General features: G+C 33.3%; 1 protein-coding gene across 2 annotated transcripts in view; it reads left to right on the top strand.

The window, feature by feature from the left end:
• The window catches only part of LOC114329512 (15-hydroxyprostaglandin dehydrogenase [NAD(+)]), a 59,113-nt gene that overhangs the window by 12,078 nt on the left and 32,106 nt on the right, over positions 1-14,929 (top strand). For both annotated transcript variants that reach the window (XM_028278650.2, XM_028278651.2), the window contains exons 2-3: positions 3,935-4,061; positions 13,970-14,076. In XM_028278650.2, the coding sequence (XP_028134451.2) occupies positions 3,935-4,061; positions 13,970-14,076 (234 nt within the window). The remainder of the gene's footprint in view (positions 1-3,934; positions 4,062-13,969; positions 14,077-14,929) is intronic.

Below are 14,929 nucleotides of genomic sequence, written 5' to 3' on the forward strand. Positions count from 1 at the left end.
TACCGCATGTTTGATATCCCTACCTTCGACTCGCTTTGCAGCAGCTTGAGCCTAGTGAGAAAGGTTCCCTTCTCTTTTGTAAGTTACTCTGCAATTCAAAAAATATTCCGATGTGCATCACTTTACGATTTGACATACAAAAAAAGAAATAGAAAATAAAATTTGTCAAAACTTTAAACGTGTTTTTCTCAAAACTCCGCAAAAACTCTCTCAAAACTTACAATGTCCACCGCCTCAAAAGCGGTGGACATTATAACTCAAAAGCTACTTGACAGATTCACCTGAAATTTTTTATAGATTTTCTTTAGACATTTCGTGAGGTAAATCTGTCGAGATATTTTTTGCTTTTGGCTTATTTTTTGTTTAAAATAATTATGTGGATTTTAACCTTTTTAAAAAAAATTCGTTATTTTGACTTCTGGGTGATATTAAAATCTCAAAAATCGTTAAAACCAAAAAAACTCGGTAGCGTTACCTCAAGAAACTCATGCTAGTAAAATATTTTTGAATTTCTTGTTTCATATGATCCAATTACGAGTTCTGATGTTTACTGCAAAATCTTTTTTTTTTTGAGGTGTCTGTAAAAATTTGCCACAGTTGGCTTATTTTTCAATATTAAGTCTTGAATTTTTTTAATATTCTTTGAATTTTGTACTAAATATGTTTAGTTAATTTAAAAATAAAATATTTCTACCATAGTTTCAAACAAAATTCAAAAAAAGTGGTAGATCCAGAGAGGGGATCACGGGTTCATGACCCCCCAAACGAAAATAAATATTAATTCAATAATTCTAAAAAAAAGAAAAACCGAGAGCTGTCAAACAAAAAATAGGCTCATCCAAAAAATAATTGAAAACCCACTTATCCTAGGGGTGGTAAGACTAAGTGACCTTGCATCGGATAAAAGTAATTAAATCATCCTCAAGATCCATGACCCCCCCCCAAAAAAACATTCTGGATCCGCTACTGTATTGCGGCCCTCCGTAATAGACAAAAAACATTTTTTGGCCCTTTCTAAAAAAAGTTTGCCCACCCCTGATCTAGAAGAAAGTCGCGTAGTACACACTTAATTTTAATTCAAAATATTTTCTTCATTATCAAAGTTTAAAACGTTATCACAAAATCATTATTGTTTTTCCATAGGCACTCAATATTTGTATTCAGCGAGCTCAAAAACTCCCGTGTAGCAAAATTGAACTTATTTTTCCATAAAATATTTCCAAATTACAAATTTATCACTTCTCATCCCTTCGAAATGCATTTTGGAGAATGCATTTTCCTTGTTCAATAATGCAACTTTCATTTCATCATCATCATTTTTGTTCACAAATAGGGTCTTACGAATGGAATGCAAAAAGTTTCATTGAAATTCATCCGACTGCAAAAATTTGGTATTCCAATGGTGACGATAAATGGTGGTCAGTCAATCGGTTTCTATGCTGTTTTTGCGAAGCTTAATAATAAAAATACCTAACCCCAGATATAGTAAGATGCAAATATAGCAATTATCTTGATTTTAGATTTGCAGATTTCAAGATTTTAGATTTCAACATTGAAGAGGAAGAGGTAAAGGAAGCATTAAGAAAATTAAAAATAGAAAATCTCGAGGGGAGAACAGAATATCGAACGAACTCCTAAATTACGGAGGACAAGATCTGACTAAACCACTATTAAAACTAATACAAAAAATAATAGAACAAAACAGAATACCACAAAAATGGAGATCAAGCATCCTAATACCTCTCTTCAAAAAAAGAGGCAAATCGAACCCGGAGAATTACAGAGGAATTAACTTATTAAAGACAACATTAAAATTAACAACCAAAGTGATAACAAACAAATTGACTAAAATTATACCATTAGCAGAAAAACAACAAGGTTTTAGGTCGGGAAGGTCATGCACTGACGCTATATTTATAATGAGGCAATTTCAGGAGAAATCGTCGGAATACAACAAGCCGGCTTATTTATGTTTCGTGGACCTTAAGAAATCATTTGATAGGGTCAAATTAAAGGACGTTATCCATTTATTGTACGCAAGAGAGGTACCTCTAGGAATAATTAAAACGATCGAAAATATCTACCAGAACAACACAATAAAAGTAAAAGTGGAAGATGAACTAACTGACCCAATTAAAGCCGGCAATGGGATAAGACAGGGGGATTCCTTAAGTCCTTTATTGTTTAACCTGATCATGGACGAAATAATAAAAAATATAAGAACTAAAAAAGGATACGATGTGTGTTGTGTTTTATTGGCAATGGTTTTCACAACCAACTGGCCAGTCAATTTCATAATGATTTTTGAGAATATAACTTATCACTAACTCAGGGGAGTAATGTGTAGTGTGTGTGTTGAGTAAGTGTCTTGTTACTTTGCAAACTCAACGTCATTGTCTTTGCAAAGAGACGCTCATTGTATCCGAACGTCTGCGGTCCCTCCGGTGAATACCGATCCCACAAGGACAGAAACTATTTTCATTTATCAATTTATAATAAACGAAAAATCTCTGACCCTGGTGTGATTCGAACTGACGACCATTCGGACCTTTCGATCCAAAGGTAGGCGCTCTTACCACTGAGCCACAGAGGGGGTAAAAAAAGGGATACCAAATGGGACAAAAACAACTTAAAATAATTTGCTGTGCAGACGATGCAATACTAACCTCTCAAAGGGAAGATTATTTACAACGTATGCTGCACCAATTTAGCATAACCGCCAGAAAATTTAACATGTTAATTTCCCCATAAAAGACAAAATGCATGGTTATAACAGCAGATCAATAAGATGTAAATTGGAGCTAGCAGGTCAGATAATAGAACAAGTGATGGAGTTTAAATACCTAGGCATTATACTATCTAGCTACGGGAGGCTCGAAAAAGAAGTGGAAGATCAAGTGGATAGAGCAAACAGAGCCGCAGGTTGCCCGGATGACACAATATGGACAAAAAAAATATCTAAAAAAAATGAAAGGCAGAATTTACAAAACAGTCATCAGACCAATAATGACATACGCGGCACAAACACGACCCGACACAGAGAGAACAAAAAGATTGCTTGAAACTGCGGAGATGAAAACCCTTCGAAAAATCGATGGTAAGACTCTATGGTACACAGCTACTTAGAAGTACAGATATACGACGGACATGCAAGGTGGATAACATTAATAACTGGGTAAGAAACAGAAGAATAGAATGGAATGACCACATAAGCCGAATGAAAACAAATAGAGTAGTCAGAATGACAGCGAGAGACGGTTCCCCAATAGGAAGACGATCAGTGGGAAGACCACGAAAACGATGGAACGACAACTTACTAGAGGCGCATTGAAAAAACAGACAGTGTCATGTCTATACAAAAAGAAGATGAATAAGAAGAAGAAGATTTTAGATTTGGAAAGCTTGATTTTGACAGGGGGTCCAGGCGATTCAATCAGGTCGAGTTCAATTTTGGTCAATCATCAATAGGCGTGAAAAACTATTTTCAAGTCCTCGCATCTTGACATTCTAAATAAACTTTACGTTTTGTACTTGCCATTTTAACGATTAAGAATGTCAAAAATCAGCTCTGGTTTATATCACTTATCGGACGAACTGTCTATTTTTCGAGCAGGTACATGTATGTTCGGTTAAAGTGAACGCTTCAACATCGACCTAGTGTCATCATAATTTTATATCTTATTAAAATTATCATGTAATTTAAAGGTTTTGATAACCAAACATGTGGCTAGTGTCAACTATGTACTACAAGATGTTTCACTGATGATGTCCCGACTTGATCGAAAACGTTTTGAACATTTTATAATCATACATTTATTGTAAGTTTTTTACTTCATTGTAAGTGTGTTTCAACTATAGTATACAACCAACCACTGGAATTCTCCCTTTTAATTTTTTATTATGTAAAAAGTTAAAAATAGTAATGCTTTTGCAGGGTGTAGCATTAGTAGATTTAAATGCCAGTTTAGGCGAAAAAGCAGTACTTCAAATACAATCTGAATTTGGCCAGGACAAAGCAATATTCTTCAAAGCTGATGTAACAAATATTGAACAATTAGAAGGTAAGACATCTACTACAATATTCTCATAATTAAATTTAACAAAAAATGTTAAACGTCAAAAATATGTAAAATAATAATAATTGTGATAAAACTAATCTTTTCAAATTTCTCAAAAAATTAAAAGCAAACAATGTCTACCAAATATATCATTAATAGATACATCGAAATATTGTTTTTAAAGAAAAAGCATTATTCTATGAAAGTTACAAAGCAAATTATTAGGAAAAGTTTTGCGTTCAAATCTAGTGTTATGAAAAAAATAATAAAATAAAACAGAAGTTTCTATCAATTGTTCTTCTTCTTTTTAAGGTACCTATCCTTTAAAAATGTTGGCGAATAACATGGCTATTCTAACTTTTCCTTTCTCCTGATCCTCTTTGTTTAAACACCCTGAAGAATGAGCGACAGTAAGCGAATCTGTTCACTTCACTTCTCATTATATGGCCCAGATATTCCAATTTGCTCTTTGAATGTGATTATAATTTGCTTCCAATTTGATTTCTGAAGCTTCAGAAAGTACCCAAGCCTTTACTCCATACAGTAGCTCAAAAAAGCAGCTCCATACATCTGATATTAGAGATTTTGGTTCCAAATGGTAAATCGTGACTCCTAAAGAAAGGCTTACCTGACCAGACTAAATAACCCTGATGTATGTGTGTCCCTTTCGATTGGCTCTTGGTTAACCAAAAGATGTGTATTTAATATTTCGATCCTAATGAATTTTGTATCATTGGTTTTTTTCTTATGGCTTTATTTTCACAGAGTTAAGTGGTTCATAGCATAGCAATATTAATTTTGTATCGGACACCATTTGTCTTTTCAGGATTCAGTATTAAAATTTTTTTGTTAAGTTTTTTGCTTTACTATTTATTTTATGTATTTCTTGATAACACGCTTTGGCCTTTCATATCTTCTATATACAGGTTGTCCAGAAACTCTACCGACAAACGAAGACAGGAGATTCCTTAGATAATTTTAAGACAATTTAACCCAATTCACCTAGTCCGAAAATGTTTCCTAAGGCTCTTGTAAGTCTTTGAAGATGGCGTCTTGTAATTAGTTTTTCTTAAATACTCCCAGAACGCGTACCGGTCATAGAGTCCGTTTTGGGTAAGGCAACGGATATTTTATCGCATAACTTTTTTGTCTTTAATTTGTAAGCATTTTTGACTCTGGATTATTAATTGTGAGATATTCTTATACCAAAATATACTCTTGCTTTAAGTCAATAGGATACACCGTTTTCTAGAAAAATCGATTTAAACATTTTTCGATTTTTGAATTAAAAAAAAATTAAAAAAAAACTATTTAGAAAAACGAAAACTGGTACATTTATTAATATTCCAGAGGTGAATTAATTTCATTAATGGCGAATTTCTAGTAGGAGTCATATGCGCCCGTTTTGGTTAGGTAAGTGGTTATTTCATAGCATAAAGTTTTTGTCTTTAAATTTTAAGCACTTTTGAAACTACATTATTAAATTATGAGGTATTCTAGTACTGAAAGTTACCATTACTTTAAGTTGGTAAAATACACCGTTTTTGTTTGAAAATTTTTTTCAATTTTTTTCAAATTCAAAATACGAAATTTTTTTTAAATCGATTGTTCTAGAAAACGGTTTGTCCTACCGACTAAAATCAAGAGCAACTTTTAGTATAACAATACCTTACAATTTAATAATCCAGAGTCAAAAATGCTTAAAAGCTAAAGAGAAAACAGATATGCGATAAAATAGCCGTTGCCCTACCCAAGACGGACGCCTATGACCGGTACTAGAAATTCGCAATAGATGAAATCGATATATCTCTGGAAGATAAATAAGCGTACCAATTTTCGTTTTTATAGATAGAAGCGTTCTGGGGGTATTTAAGAAAAACTAATTACAGGACGCCATCTTAAAAGAGCTCTATGTAGCTCCCTTAGGAAGCATTTTCGGACTAGCTGAATTGGGTTAAATTTTCTTAAAACTATTTAAGGAATCTTCTGTCTTCATGTGTCGGTAGAGTTTCTGGACACCCTGTGTCAATACAATACATCCAACTAACATCTAATGTTATTTAAATAATTACTTAATTCACATAAAGGCGTATTGCATAAATTGAACTGTCACGGCAATTATAAAAATCTTTTACAAAGTCAACTAATTCTCAATTATAGACCCGGCGGTATCTGTTTTGGGTTGGGTAAATCGTAAATTAATTCATTTTTTTTTAAAACCTTTTTATATACTTGGCTTGGTTGGTGTCACGGACTCCAAATTTTGTAATCCATTTTAAAAATAGTTCTGGGCTACCTAGACACCTGACATTTTCAGGATAGCTTAGAACTAGCTAACAATGCAATATTTAGCTGCTATTATACAGGGTGATTAATTAGTGGGGTGAAGCTCCGTAGATCCGTTATAGTAATATATAGCGATAAAACTTAATAACAAAAATTGTAGCGAACTTTGAGCTTCACTTACAAAATTAGTTAGAATGTTACAGGGTGTTCGATAACATAGTGGCAGACTAAACTTTTGTTTTTTTTTTTTGAATGGAACACCCTGCATTTTATTTTATATTCGAAATCTTCGTAATTTTTCGATTACAAAAATATAAACATTTGGTATGTTATACGGGGTATTTACAAGGTTATAACCAATTTTATTTGAAAATCGTAACAAGTTTAACTACCTGTATAAATAAAAGCAAGCACAAGGTCAATGGTTTATTGACGTTATATTTTTTTATTGATTGTCAAAATTTTCGTAAATAATTGTTTTGCTAATTTTCTTTATATTGGATACAGGTGAGTCAGTGTGAGTGTTATATTGGCGAGTCAAAACGCAAGTACATTATTTTCTCAGTAATTTTAAATAGAACACCCTGTATTTTATATCATTATCGAAAAGTACCATTACCATACTATAATTTTTGTATAACATTCCCTATTTGTAAATTTATTAGTTTTCGAGATATTTTCATTTTTCAGAGCAAACTTATTAATAATTACGGGTCTAAATCTTTCCAAATTGTAGGTAAGCCATGACTGAATATTTGTCTAAAACTTACAATACTGATTATCAATCTGTAATCAAAGTTGGCTACAATTTTTGTTATTACCTTTTATTACAATATATTACTTATAACTTATATACAAAGCTTTACCCCACTGACCAATCACACTGTATGGAAAAATCGATTTTTTTTTAATTTCAAACTATTTTAAAAATGTGACTAATGCAGTGATATTTTAAAGTACGTTAATAGATCGATATCTACAAATTGATGGTGCCTTAGTAGCATTAGACTGCAGATCGAGAGGTCCCCAGTTGGAACCCGGCTGTTGCGTATCTTTTTTAAATTTTTTTAATAAATAACAAAAAGTTTATATACTTAAAATTATATATATATATATATATTATATATATATATATACCATTTTAAACAACTGTGCTAGTATAAAAAATACTATTTTATACTAGTATAAAAAATACTATTTTATACTAGTGTAATTTTTGGAATCATAATTATAAATAACAGTTAATACACCTACTTAAAATTCATATTTAATAAGTTAATTATCCTTTCCAAACATGTTGTGTACCGTGATATTATAAAAAGTACTTTTTTATTAGAGTGTAATTTATGGAATTTTAAGCATTTTATCGTTAAATCGTTTATCGTTAAATTATTTTTTCTACAACCATGTTAAAAATGCAATTATTAGCACTCAATACGAGCGTTAGAAATGCTACTTTAAGACACTTGTGCCACAGTATAAAGAGGGACAGTAGAACCACTCTGCGAAAAATTGGAAGTAAAGTCTGTAGTCGCGCATGGCGACCGCGCAATGTTGGCAGTCGCTTTTGCCCCACTCTCGCATTGCAAGTCCCATAGAAACGTACGGCTTTTAACAGGGAAAACCCGCATCCACCACTGGTGAATTACCAATTGCGTACTGCCGGTATTACTTCTTGAGATCAAAGCGCCGACAGAGGAGTGATTTTACTGTGGAACCTCTATATACTGTGCTTGTGCTTTAAAATTTTTATGGCACTGCAGTTCGTATTGACCGTATAGGCAATTTTGATGTAATGTCAAAAAAAAAAATATAAAAATGGAATGTCAGTCAAGTTCAAGTAAAAGTTTTTGTAGATATTGTCCTGTAATTACGTTTGTAGAAAAAATATTGTATGATATGCGTGTTAAAAAGTACATTTTTAAGGCACTCATGTGAATTGCAGAACTCGCTTCGCTCTTTCTGCAAACTGTCCCATGCGTGCCTTAAACGTGTTTTATTATAAAAAAGTTCTTTTTTATGAAAGTGTAATTATTTATTATTTAATCACTTCGAAATATTATTAACAATGATAATTTAAATATTCGCGCACTTCAAAAAGGTGGCTTAAATTTTTTATTACACTGTGTCTAAAGATATCAAGAAAAATTCAATTTATTTTTTCATTTTCGTTGCTATATCGAAGCTGTGTATTTTAGAAAAATTTGGCGACGACAAAAAACTTCGCAATGTTTCCTTAATTATTATTGAAAAATTAATAAAAAAAATGGTTAAAAATCAATGTTTTTCAATAATCTTTTTCAAATATTTGAAAGCCACATAGAAAACACCTTGGAAATTTACCGAGAAAATCTTTGGAATATAAAAAAAAACACGACACAAAATTTTAACACAATCAATCAAGTAGTATTTGCAAAATAATTTTACAATCTAAAATTTTAGAAAAAAATTTATTTTTAAAATTAACTTTTTTTTCAAGAGAATGACTATTGAAAAAACATTGATCGTCCCATATTTAATGATTATTGGTAGTTTTACAATAATAATATCTACTTTTTCATTTTCAATCAATTGTATCTTGTAAGAAATTTAAATACAAAACTTCTATATCTTTACAAAATTTTTCTAAAAGTCATAGCCGTCGAGATACAGTAACGAAACGAGAAAAATATTTTTTTTTATTTTTGTTACAAATTGTTAGAAAAAATGTATTTCACTTTGTGAACTATTCACATAGCACATAGTGAAATGAGGGTGTTTTAGATCAGATACCGCCTGGTTATCCATCTATCTATTAACAGTAAATACGAATGTTCAACGTAGTTTTTAAATGAGGCTCTCAGTCTTAATTTATACGTTTATGTCGATAATTTCCACCTCTAATAGTTTCATCTCTTTTTGTTTCACAATGTATTATATTAGGGGAGGAAAGTATGCTAAATGTGCAGTCACTCGAGCGCTTTGGCTACCTACTGGTTGTGAAGAGTAGGTCCTAAACCAGAAAAAGTTAAGTAAAGTTTTTCATTTTAGTGGGGACTTTCCAATCTATAATTTAATTTTCCATTTCCAACAATCATTTTTTTTGGTTATAGCGCCATCTATCCATAATTTAAAAATTGTCTCAAACAAAGGTTACTTATTTTTACGAAAGGAATCCAAATCTACAATAAAAAATGGTTGCTCCCATTTAAAATTTTAAAGTTAACCCCCACCCACCTCCGTGGGGGCCGTGTTTAGTGCTATTTGATAGATTTCTGAAAAGTATTGAATAAGTGTTTTTTTTTCAGTTTTTCGATCAGATGTTCATTTCGCAAAATATCGCGGGATTCGTGTTTAAAATTTTAAATTTACCCCCCACCCCTCTCCGTGGAGAGTCGTGTTTGGTATCATTCGATAGATTTTTGAAAAAATCAGCACATGTTTTTTAGTTTTTCGATCTGTCGTTTATTTCGCGAAATATTCGCTTTTTTTCTTGTGAAACTTTGTGACTCACCCATTTCCTTACGCCCCGCTCAAATCATCAGATTTTTGAAATATACACTGTTTTGCATGTACTTAACTTACCTTATCTTAATCTGACGATTTGGAGTTTTTCTAAGGATAAATTTTTTTTCGGCCCCCTCTTAAGTCCCCTTTATTGAGAGCCATTATATGGTAGAGGTACATTTACAGGGTACAAGGTTTTTCCCCATATGATAATCTGACGCGCTCGAGTAACTTCAAAAATCCCCGCTTGGGCTCGCCTACCATTATGATTTCGATCTTTTGCGTTATTTTGCCTGTTATTAGGCCGTTCATCACTGTATTATAAAATTCAAGAATATAATAATAAAATAAAGAAGGTGAATATTTTGTAGTTTAATAATAAAGTGTTTTTTTCTACAACCATGTTAAAAATGCAATTATTGGCACTCCATACGAGCGTTAAAAATGCTACTTTAAGGCACTAGTGCTTTAACATTTTTAAGGCACTGCAGTTCGTATTGACCGTATAGGCAATTTTGATGTAATGTCAAAAAAATATAAAATGGAATGCCAGGTTCAAGTAAAAGTTTTGTAGATATTGTGCTGTAATTACGTTTGTAGAAAAAATATTGTATGATATGCGTGTTAAAAAGTACATTTTTAAGGCACTCATGTGAATTGCAGAACTCGCTGCGCTCATTCTGCAAACTTTCACATGCGTGCTTTAAACGTGTACTTTTAACACTTACATCATAATAGTTATTTATGATATAAGTGTTAAAAGTACACGTTTAAGACACGCATGTGAAAGTTTGCAGAATGAGCGATAGCGAGTTCTTCAATTCACATGAGTGCCTTAAAAATGTACTTTTTAACACGCATATCATCTTCTTCTTCTTCTTCTTATGCAATCCACTAATGGATGTTCGCGATCACGTTTGACCATTTTTCTCTATCCCTTGCAGTATGTATTAGGTCTCCTATGTTTTTTAGTCCTGTCCATTGTTTGACATTACGGAGCCATGACATTTTCTTCCTGCCCACTCCCCTTCTTCCTTCGATCTTTCCTTCAATTAAGGTTTGCAGAAACTGATATCTTTCATTTCTAATTATGTGTCCCAGGTATGCCGTTTTTCTCTGTTTAATTGTGCACATCAGTTGTCGTTCTGTACCAATTCTTCTCAGGATTTCTTCATTTGTTATTCTTGTGGTCCAGGGAACTTTAAGGATTCGTCGATAGATCCACATCTCAAATGCCTCTAGCTTATTCATTGTGTTTATTTTTAAAGTCCATCCTTCCATGCCATATAGGAGCACCGACCATATATAGCATTTTGTGAATCTTAATCTTAGGTTTAGGTCAAAGTCAGAGTTCGTAAAGACGTTTCTGAATTTCATGAATGCACTTCTGGCTCTTTCTATCCGACATTTAATTTCCATATCCGACATCCAGTCTTCACATAGCCAGGTTCCCAGGTACTTAAACTTTCTTACGCGCTCTACATCTTGGTTGTTATATGCTAGTCTTGCATTTTGATGTTGACATAATTGACGGCTGATTATAAGGAACTTTGTCTTTTTTATGTTGATGCTAAGTCCCATGTTCTCGCTATGCTCTCCAATTTTATTAAGAAGGTTTTGGAGGTCTTCTATATTGTCTGCTATTAAGACCGAATCATCCGCATATCGTATATTATTGACCCAGGTACCATTCACTTTGATGCCGCTTTCGCATTCCTCAAGAACTTCTTGGAAGATACTTTCTGAATATAGATTGAACAGTAGTGGGGAGAGAATGCATCCCTGTCTTACATCTCTGAGAATTTTTTGAGCTTGCGTTGTTTCATTGTCCACCTTGACGACAGCTGTTTGATTCCAGTAAAGAGCCTCTATGCAACGAATGTCTTTTTGATCTATGTCGAGTTGTTTCAGTATATGTACGAGTTTATGATGTTGTACTCGATCGAAGGTTTTTCATAATCTATAAAGCACATCATCACATCTTTCCTTTGATCGTAGCAGTTCTGAGCTAGCACTTGGGTTGCAACTAGTGCTTCCCTGGTACCCAGGCCTTTTCGAAATCCAAATTGTGAGCAACCAATAACCTTATCGCATTTTGTGGAGATTCTGTAGTGAAGAACTTTGAGGAATATTTTTAAAGAATGGCTCATCAGACTTATCAGTCGGTGCTCTTGACACTTTGTTGCGTTGTTCTTTTTTGGCAAAGGAATAAAGGTAGATACAAGCCATTGGACAGGGAATTTTCCTTTTTTATAGATTTGGTTGAAAAATCTTTGGAGTATCGTAATTCCCTCTTCATCTAACAATCTGAGTAACTCAACAGGAATTTTATCAGGTCCAACTGCTTTCCCGTCTTTCGAGGTATTTATTGCTCTAGTAATTTCTTCAATTGTGATCTCGGGACCAGATATGTTGTTAATATCTATCACTTGTTCCTGAACGACTTCTATCTCAGGTCTCTCGTCTGCAAAGAGATTTTTGATGTATTTTTCCCATATGCGTTTCCTCTCTCTATCATCTTGTGCATTTTTCCTTGTTCATTTTCTAAGTTAGAAAATTTCTTTTTTCTGTATATTCCAGCTACCTCCTTTAGTTTCTTATGTAGGTTGTGGTCATCATGGAGTTTTTGTAACTGTTCCATTTCCTCACACTGTTTCTTTAGCCACTTATTTTTTGCCGTTCTTATCTCTCTTCTTATGCGTTGTTGTTGTTCTCGATATTTGTCTCGGTTCCCTTGGTTTTTATGTTTTCTTCTTTCTTCGAACATTGCCAGGATTTCGTCAGTCATCCAACTTTTATTTTGTAGTTTTTGTTTATAACCTAATTCTTTTTTAACTGTATCCGTCATTGTTTCCTCTATGGCTCTCCATGTGTTATCCAAATTAACTTCTCTTTCTAGTTCTACTTTTGTATTCTTTGTTAGTTCTTTGTTTAATTTCATACTTAATTCTCTTCTGGTATTCTCATCTTTAAGTTTAGCATAGTCTATTGTTGGTTCTGGTTTAGGTCTCCTCATATTAGTGATTTTTATTTTTATTTCTGCTAAGAGAAGGACATGGTCTGATGGAACATCGGCGCCAGGGTATGTACAAGTTCTAGTTATTGATGATCCAAATCTTTTGTTAACCATTATGTAATCGATCTGGTTTCGAACTATACTCTCGGGGCGGTCCGCTGGGGCTTTCCATGTATATAATCGTCTAGGTGGTAGCTTGAACCAGGTATTAGATATTTTCATATCTTCCTCTTGGCAAAATTGATATAGTCGTTCGCCTCGGTCATTTCTCTCTCCCAGGCCGTACGGGCCTATTAAATCGTCGTCTCTGCCTCTCCCTATCTTGGCATTAAAGTCGCCCATTATGAGGTTTACTTCATGTCTCTTCACGTTACTAAGCAGTTGTTTAAGTTCTGCGTAGAACATTTCTATATCTTCTTCTGTTGGGTCCGATGTTGAGGCATAAACCTGAATTATGTTGATATTGACTGGACTGGCTTTCAGTTTGAGTAAGGCCATACGGTCTGAGAGTGGGAAGAACTGTATTACCGATGCAGATAATTTGCTCGTGCATATCATACAATATTTTTTCTACGAACGTAATTACAGGACAATATCTACAAAAACTTTTACTTGAACTTGACTGACATTCAATTTTTATATTTTTTTGTCATTACATCAAAATTACCTACACGGTCAATACGAACTGCAGTGCCTTAAAAATTTTTTAAAGCACTAGTGCCTTAAAGTAGCATTTTTAACGCTCGCATGGAGTGCTAAAAATTGCATTTTTAACACGGTTGTAGAAAAATAACTATTAAAGAAAAAGTCCATTTATAACATATTATGACGTTACTATCTTAATCACCCAGTGTATCTATGCAGTTTTCTGTCATTAAATCATGGAGCGACGTTGTAAAAAATACTTCTCCATAAACAAAGTCTGCAAAAATAAAATTTTAGTGTATTAAAATAATTGTGGATAATAAGTGAGATTACCAAAATTATTTTGAATCATATTAAAATATTAATTTATATATTTGTCATAAGCAAACAATGCAACGTTTGAATTAGCAAATAATAAAAATTGAATCCTTGATTATTTTTCTACTGCACTATCATTTAATAATATTTACACTTTCAGATGCCTTTAAGAAAACTGTGGAACATTATCACTATCTGGATATAGTATTTAATAACGCGGGAATATTAAATGATGCAATATGGGAAAAAGAAATATCAATAAATGTGGTAAGTAATTACCAAGGTTCTATATGATAATTTTTATATATCGCAGAATATACTTATACGTTTGGTTCGAAGAATCACCATGTCGCATGCCGCATACGACTCAGTTAATACATAATATGATATATTATATTATATCATTATATATTTTATATTATATTATAAACTTCACCTGGCTATGGTGCAATTCCAAATACCGCTCCATCTTATTCAACTTCTTCTTCTTCTACGGCACTACAGCCCAAATTGAGCCTTGGCCTCCTTTATTTTTTGCCTCCACCCTTGCCTGTCTGTGGCTGCTTTTCTCCATACAGGGACTCCTAAAAGGGCTTGTGCGTTGCTGTTTATTGTGTCTTCCCAGCGCTTTCGTGGCTTCCTAACCGGTCTCTTTCCTTGCATTCTAGCATTCAGTGCTCGTTTTAATAGCCTATCCTCTCCCATTCTTATCACATGTCCGGCCCATTGCAATCTTTGTATTTTAATGAAGTATGACAGGGGAGTTTCCTTATAAAGTTGATAAAGCTCGTTGTTGTATCGACTTCTGAAGATTCTGTTTTCCCTCACAGGTCCTAGTGTTCTCCTAAGTACTTTCCTTTCGAATGTGTCGAGTTTGTTTTTGGATGTTTCTTTCAGGACCCAGGCTTCACTGCCATAGCATGTTATTGGTCGAATTAAGGTTTTATAGATTCTCATCTTTGTATTTCGGTGGACACTTTTAGACCGAAATATATGGGAGAGGGCAAAATAAGCTCTGTTTGCCTGCGTTATTCTCTTCCGTATTTATAATATACGTGAGGACTTTATATGCTGTACATAGTAAAGAGATTCCACGGTAGTTTTTGCACTGGAGTTTGTC

This window comes from Diabrotica virgifera, chromosome 7 (assembly GCF_917563875.1).
Source record: "Diabrotica virgifera virgifera chromosome 7, PGI_DIABVI_V3a".
Classification (NCBI taxonomy): domain Eukaryota; kingdom Metazoa; phylum Arthropoda; class Insecta; order Coleoptera; family Chrysomelidae; genus Diabrotica; species Diabrotica virgifera.